Source organism: Cornus florida, unplaced genomic scaffold (genome assembly GCF_030987335.1).
Source record: "Cornus florida cultivar Cherokee Brave unplaced genomic scaffold, ASM3098733v1 CherokeeBrave_3.0.0_Hap2_Chr11, whole genome shotgun sequence".
NCBI classification, from domain to species: domain Eukaryota; kingdom Viridiplantae; phylum Streptophyta; class Magnoliopsida; order Cornales; family Cornaceae; genus Cornus; species Cornus florida.
The window spans coordinates 126,683,076-126,691,072 of record NW_026775581.1 but is presented as its reverse complement, the minus strand read 5'-3'; the positions used below and the strand labels follow the sequence as shown (position 1 = coordinate 126,691,072).

The following is a 7,997-nucleotide window of genomic DNA, read 5'->3' as shown; positions in this document are numbered from 1 at the left end:
TAAAAGGATAATCTTCCTTATGATCTCGATATAGTACAACTCAAGATCCGACAACAATTAGTAACAAAGTCGGACTCAGTCCCCTCTGTACTGATACAATCCCACAACTGGTTAAAGGGATGCCCTCTCTTTACAACACTTGCACATCAGGTTAGTTGGTGACCGTGTATTAAAACATAATAGTTCCCACGAATTGATGATTTACAGCTGGATCAATGTTTTACATAATCTGAATTGTGCGGTGCTGCAAAACACATGGCAAACGACAGCCTTCCATATTTACTTGGCACAACAAAAATAATTAGATGTACCACCTCGATGAAATCAAAGTTTCTAACTTCTAGATGTCCAGCATGCAACTCATACACGAGTAGAGTAGAAATTTTTATTTCAATTGGCGGTACAGATGACAACAATATTGCAATCAAGTGCACGACTACTACTATTTCAAGCTCACATTAATTTTCACATTTATGCAAAGAGATACTTAATTTTACTACATTATTGTTCAAAATAGCAACCAAAAAAAACCAAAAAACAGACGAATACGACCATCAAAAAAATTAAGAAACAGCTAAACTGTTATTAATAACATAAATCACAATAAATCATCCACAAGAAAGTTTCTCCTAAAGAGACAAGATCACCCAAGAACTGACATCCAGGCAGAGTCAAAGGAGAAAACTAGCCATCATACTCCCTTTGACTAAACTTGTTCTCGGGATAAAATACAGCCACGACTTGATTCCCGCCAAATTTTCTACCATTCAAGCCTGTACGAGCTTTCGTGGCACTATCAAGATCTGCATACTCCAAAAACACCTAAAAGAAACAAGAAAATTTTCATTAGCATTTTCAGATCAAATTGTTATATAAGCTATGCCGTCCATTAACAAATGAATAGCTAGTATTATGTTTATGCACAAACGAGCTTGACATAATTTCAGATAGTCTAAGCAATATATAATTTCACCAGAAATTTAGACAATTGTTAGAATATTAAATTAAAAAATAAATAAATAAATCCAATCTTCATTCAATATATTACCTATATATTTATATGGTCAAAAACAACTTGGTATACCAGATACATGTATCTAATTTTAACATTAGAAGCAGACTAAGAGTTCATACTAACCTTTCCAACCCCTGGAGCCGGTTCACCGTTGGGATTTGGGCGTGGGATTACAACGTTCACTAAAGTACCTGCAAATTAAATACAATGAAAATTTGATATGCAAAAAATTTCTCAGAATAAACAGAGAATGAGTATCAGTTGAATATAGATAGAAGGTTATGGAGTCTTCTGTATTGAATGTATTTTAGGCCTGATTCTGTATAGCAGAATGTGGGACTACAATAGGCTGTAAAACAGAAAGATATGAAACATAGAAAATCAATATGTGTGCAGATTTTCAGGTAAAAGAAGCAAATAAAAGAATAGATGGAACACCAGACTGCTCAAAGTACTTACCGAATTTTCCACATTCCATTCTCATGTCTTCCACTATGTCTTCATAGTCCTCATCATCTTTGAGCTCATCCTCAGTGACCACTTGGGTTAAGCATAAAACCTTAGTGGCAAGTGAACCAGCTGGTTGTAACATGAGCCTCTGCAAAACAAAATGGTATTAAGAACTAACCAGCAGACCATAACCAAACAACCAAATAGCATATAGCTAAATAGATAAATATACGAAAATGAATCCTACAGTTGGTTAAGCAAGTTTCAGAGTAAAATGCTCGAGACAAATAAATTCTCACACCTGAATTGCTATTTGTTGCTGTGCATGCAACAGTACACTCTCTTGTTCAGGTTTAGGCTGGGTAGCGCCCTGGTTGGCCCGCCTCACAGTAAGAGTTTTATCACCCATTTTAATCCCATTTAGAGCTGCACAAGCTATATCCGTAACTGAAAGATCCTGGTAAACGCAGAATGCATAGCCTTTCGAGTTTCCTGTTTCTCTATCTTTCACTAAATCAAAGCCCCGAAGGGCCCCAAACGACTCGAGCAGCTCCCTGATCTGTGCTTCTGTGAAATAATAGGGGAGCCCACCCACAAAAATACGATCAGGACCCTCAAGCCCGCCAGCGGATCCTGGTGTTAGCCCAACAGCACCTAAGTTCAAACTGGGATTGGGTTGGCTCGGACCAAGTGTAGCAGCCAAAGAGGGATTGTAATCACTAGGCCTCCTGACCTTAACTGGTGCTCCCTGTACATATGAAAATTAAAGACAAACAGAACAGTACAATGTACAAAGAATTGCAATTCCCATTAAAAATATTCACACAAGCAAAAAATCTATAAAAAACTAGTAATTAGATTTTTTTAAGAAAAGTAAATAACTTAGAAAATTTGTAAAATAAAAAATGACATGCATAGGGTTACTAACAGCAAAAAAATCTAGATATCTTGCAAGATAAAAAATAAATAAAAAGATTTCAGCACATGCAGAAGGCTTTTCCTATTTCTAACCGTGTCAAAATGATATCATACTTGAGATGCCAAAAAATGATAGGGAAAGGAAACTCAAGAAAAATAGCCCCCAAATACCTCGAAGATAATGCCATCTAGGGCCATGGCATTACTGGCTTCCTCGACAGATCTCATCTCCACAAAAGCAAATTTCTTCTCGTGGTTTATATAGACATTGACAACAGCATCCCCTGAATATTATAAATGAGAGTAGGCCCTCTATCTTTCCAACAAGAAACTGATAAAAGATGAAAAAATGCCATAGATACATACCTGGACCAGCTGTGTTTCCTCCAATTGCAGACATAACATGGCTGAAGAAAGTTGCCACCGACTGCATAAGTAGTCAAGAAATTATTAACAAAGCTGAACGCATTTGGGGCAAATTCCATAATCTGGTGGAACAATTAATTAAAAATAAATAAAAAATCTATTTATGAAATCCAAGCCTCAATGCTGCACTTATTTCACCAAGTTAAATATCAACTACTGACTGGAATGAAAGTGTCAACCCAAAGCCTAAATAATGCATTGAAAAATTTAGAACACTACTGCTGTGTTTAGTGCTTATATAAGCACACACAATAGAATTAAAAAAGAAAATAAAAATAAGAAATCACCACTTTCTGTTCTCAACCCAACAAAAAAACATAACAAGTTTCTCTTCCCTTTTCGACTCTTTTGTTCCCATCTCTCACCATATAGGAGAAATTTCTTTTAAAAAAATTAAAAATTGTACAATCTTTTTTCCCTTCCGTCTTCTCTTCTTTATTTTCTTCCTTTCCATCTTTACTGCCCCTATGTTAAAGTGTATGAAAGATCTGCTTCCATACAAGTATTTTAAACAGCTTGTGAACATTACAGAATGTACAAAGTAAAAAATCGAAGCAGTGTAGAAGATCATGCCGCAAAATAACCTGGAATTTCTGAATCAATAGGTTTTGACTAAAATTACATCCTTTCAATAAAGAAAGAATAGAAAACAAAGATTCAATTTGATTCATGGATTTAATGAAGAAAAGAAAAGTAAAAGCCAAATGAAAATGAAAAGGAGGAAGATGATAATGAAAACCAAATCTCTAATTTTTCATGAAATTATAAAATTTGTCTAAAGACAGACAAAGGAAAGAGAAAATGGAAAATATGTACGATAGAAAATTTCCACTTACTTTCTTTTTCCTTCTTATTACTTCTACAATAACCAAAAAAGTAAAAGCAATTCCATTTCCATTTTATTGTTTTCTCCCTTACTGAAACCACAAAGCGAAGGTAGCCAGAAAAGTAAACGCTGTGAGAAATAAGGACAATACTTAGATCCTCACTAGTGAGGATCTACACCATTCTGACAGGTGATGTGAACCAATAATAAATGAGTATGTCCTCTTTTAATTACCAAATCAGATTTGGTAATTGACTACCATATCTGATTTGATAAGTGAATATATAATCACCATTTTTTATTTGGTAATTAAAGATGACGTGCTCATGTGTTATTGGTCCAAATCAACCGTTAGAATGGTGTACATCCTCACTGGTGAGGACCTAAGTATTGTCCGAGAAATAATGTAGCAGAATCAGTAAGGCAAAGAGATAAACCTGTTCATTTGCGCTAGGAGGAAGCCCACCAACATATACCCGCCGAGCATGTCTAGTAGCCTGGAATTATAATATTTTAAGTAAAATGTTTTATCGTACAAATAAATAAAGTAGCAAAATTAGAATAAGAAAAAAGAAGGAAAAAAAAACAAGGACATGCTTTGTCCTCCCAACCTGCTGGGTCATTGCCTGAACCGGCATGACAGGAAGAGCTCCAAACTGCTACATGGTAACCAAAAAAATGTTTAGCAAAACATTTGCAGAGCGTAGGGGACATCAAATATTGTGAAAATATTCAAACATAAGACCAAAGGAATACCTGCCCAGACGCCAATGGGAACATGTTAGGAAACATTCCAGGAATAGTTGGGGCGGTCCCAGGGATCTGACCTGCAAAGGCCAACTTAATTAAATCCCAGCACAAAATGTGAATTTCCATCTTACTCTCTTATGATGATAACTACTGACACATGATTTCTCATTTGTAAATATTCAATAATATAAGTAAATTCTAGGTTTTTCAGTAAAATTATCAAAAGAGATGAAAGAATTACATCATATTCAAGTACTGGAGGAAATATTTGTAAAACTACCAAAACAGGCAATAGTTGCCGGTTGAAGACGAACAAGACCCATCAAACTGGTGCATTGATTCTTCCTTGTACATTAAAGCTACAGAAGTCGGCTCACGCCCATTGTCAGCACAGTGGGGCTAGTAGCCCAACATTGCCTTCTTACAACAAAAGACAAGACATAGAAAACAACAAACAAACACCAAACACGAGAAAACCAAAAACCCTCTCAGTTTCAGAATTATTTCACCAAGAAAAGCAATTAAAAGAAAGAAAATACAGCACATCTAGGGACCACGGCTCTAAATCATGTGCAATAAAAGAACAGGTACACCTTACCAAAATGACACCATGCAATTCGATACGAACTTTCCACACTATACAACAAGCCAAAAAAAGAAAAAGCAGTTATCAAAATATAACAATCTAATAATATAAGATGGGACATGTACCTGCAGCAGCTGCAGCACCAGCAGCTAACATCGCAGAAGCAGGAGGTGCCATGTCAAAACCACTGATCCTTTTGCTGCAAGTAAACACCATTAATACCATGATAGTAATGAGATTTAATATAAACAGCAATTCAAGTAAAGCCAAGGGATCCAACGCATAAGAAGTAATATAATAACTACGCAATGGAATCGGCAGTTCAACTTACAACCAAAAAAAAAAAGGTCCTAAGATGGTGAGAGAGAACAAACAAAAAAAAAATTAATAGGGCCTCTCCTCGCAATCATTATACCATTTTTTCAGTTTTGCCATTCTTTTCATCCTCGTTACATGGAAAATTTATGGCCCATAAATAAGCACACTTTATATACATGACATGTAAATAGTTCTAATAAAGTATTATTAAACAAGTAAAGTCAGTCAAACTACATTTAGGGAAATAATCATAACAGAAAATCTAAAATATGGTTCCTAGTCTGATGCCCACAACTCATATGTATGATACACAAAGTGTTCAAAAAATACAGATAATTAGAAGGCTAACATGTTGAAACATGAAAAGCATCAAGCTCAACTCCACATATAAGCAAAAGAAATGCTCTCATCAAACAAAATTCAAAATTGTCCAAGTCTGCAAATAATCCAGTAAATGAAAATTATGACACTTAAATGTATACTTTATTTCTCAATAAATAAGCTATTTGAACTTGATTCTCAAGAGTCTCACACAATCTAACAAACAAAAGAAATAAATAAATAATAGTGATTCTAGCAATAAAAAAAGATCCAAAAAGAGCTCCTTCAATTTCCAGCACAAAGCAGAACAAAAAAGGATCTTGTCACGTCATTTTAAATTACAATTTGTATTAGCTACCTTTTTGAGCGTGAACGAGAACGTGATCTTGATTTATGTTCTGATTTACCAGGCGAGCGAGATCGAGACCTGTGTCTGCGCCTGCTCTCTCTGTCCCTGTCATAATCTCTCCGCCTGCAAGCAAACATGAAGCAGCAAATTATTAACACCTCAGCAAAAGAAAAGGGGAGGGGGAGAAGAAATTCCAATAAATAAATAAAATAGGGTGAGTACAATAATAAACGTAACCAAAGCAGATGTACTGACTAGTCTTATAGCATATCAACCAAAAGAGTTTTGTCATTAAAAATTTTCAGTTTAACCGCCAACTGTGCATCAATCTTCGAAAAAAACTGAGCACATACTCAATGACTCAATGTGTCTACAAGTAGGAACCAAAAACAGCATACACTTAAAGATAAAATAGAACTGAGAGCATAAACAAACAACATTAGACTTTACCTGTCAAAGTCCCGGCTCCTGTGAAAGTCATCGTCATCTCTATCTCTTCCCCTTTCCCTTCTGTCGTTCCTATCTCTGTAGTGGTCTCTATGATGGCGGTCACGATCTTTGTCTCGATCCCTCTCCCTTTCCCTGTCCCGGGATTTCTCCCTATCCCTGCCCCTATCCCGGGATTTCTCCCTATCCCTGTCCCTATCTTTATCACGCCCTTTCTCCCTTTCCTTTTCCCTGCTTTTAGAAGACTCCCTTTCATAGTCGCGTGAACCCTGCTGCAGAAAATACAGTTGTGTCGAACAGTCAGCCACAAATCAAACTTAATAATCTAATAACATTATTAGAAATCGTAAATTTCAAATTTCAATTATCTATATAGTTTGCCGATCTTTGCCTCGTATTTGCTGCTGTATCACACTCAAGAAGTTGCATCAAATGGTGCCTATAGGTTTTCTATATCACAATTGAGAAGTTGTAAAGGTTCTCTTGATCACACTCAAGAAGTTGTAGTGTTTGTTTTCCATCCAAGCAGGAAATATACACAAACCCTAAATTCATCCAAAAACTAAAACCTCAATTCAGATGTGCTCTCAAATTTTGCATGCCAAAAAAAAAAAAAAAAAAAACTATAAATCAATCAAGCATAGATAACTGATTAACTCGAAGTTCTTCAAAAACCCTAATTCATTATTCTCGATGCGATCTCGACTACCAACAATAACCACATATACATAAAACAATCAACCCTAGATGTATAGATACAAGTATATAGAATACCTGAGACTTGGACTCGCTGTAATCATCGGCACCGACATGGCTGCCACCTCTTGGCGGAGGCGAGTCGCCATAGTTGTCGAGATCTTCGCCGTTCCCTTCGTACCTTGCTTCGTATTCCGTCATCGCTCTCTTCCTCTGTCTCTTCGTTCTCTTCGACTACTTCCTCTCTCTACAATTTCTCAATGGCCAATAATTTATTAGGGCTTCAAAAGGGTTTCAACTCTATATAAGAGCGGCCGAGAAGAATGAATCCGTCCCGGACACAGGAAAAGAATGGTAGGGTGGGTATAATAGTAAATCGGCTGAAACAAATGAAAAAACTTTTGAAAAACGTAAAATAAAAACATTAGGTAAAATATAATAACAATTAGTAGTGTTCAACTTTGAAATTCTGCATCACAATTTTACTTTCATGCATAAAATCAAATCAAAGTATTTTTAAATCTATTGAAAAAAGAAAAAAAAAAAAAATCCTATAATTGTTATAAAATAAATATTAGAGAGTCGAAACCTCCTACCCTAAAGATTGGGGGCTCCAAAATTCTCCGGAAGCATTAACAAACTGAGTTATCGAGGCATAAACATATCATATGTAAATATATACTTGTAAATTGAACCCTAAAACTATAAATATTGTATAGCATTTGTAATTTTACATTGAACTTTGAATTTTTCATATGTTTTGCTCAATTACAAACTACATGGAGCATGAATGATTGAGTAATATTCAATAAAATGTTGTTTAAATAATTTTCAAATATATTTAATTTATTGATAAAGGCAATATGATTCAAAAGACTGAGTTTTTTTATTTTTA

At 35.3% G+C, this 7,997-nt stretch overlaps 1 protein-coding gene across 5 annotated transcripts; it reads right to left on the bottom strand.

Annotated features, from left to right (window-relative positions):
- Positions 1–440: 440 nt before the first annotated feature.
- Positions 441–7,442, bottom strand: LOC132286261 (splicing factor U2af large subunit B). 5 transcript variants are annotated; one of them, XM_059788550.1, is made up of 13 exons: positions 7,181–7,439; positions 6,410–6,675; positions 5,969–6,082; positions 5,097–5,170; positions 4,392–4,462; positions 4,247–4,291; positions 4,073–4,132; positions 2,750–2,810; positions 2,555–2,667; positions 1,767–2,213; positions 1,475–1,613; positions 1,139–1,206; positions 441–822 (listed from the first exon to the last, which is right to left on the bottom strand). In XM_059788550.1, the coding sequence occupies exons 1-13, from the start codon at positions 7,301–7,303 to the stop codon at positions 685–687; spliced, it is 1,719 nt and encodes a 572-aa protein (XP_059644533.1). In that variant the 5' UTR covers positions 7,304–7,439; the 3' UTR covers positions 441–684. The 5 variants fall into 5 exon arrangements, with proteins under 5 accessions (XP_059644533.1, XP_059644532.1, XP_059644535.1 ...); XM_059788549.1 differs by having other exon boundaries at positions 6,410–6,678; positions 7,181–7,438; XM_059788551.1 differs by lacking the exons at positions 441–822; positions 1,139–1,206 and adding an exon at positions 1,213–1,364 and having other exon boundaries at positions 6,410–6,678; positions 7,181–7,442.
- Positions 7,443–7,997: the final 555 nt, after the last annotated feature.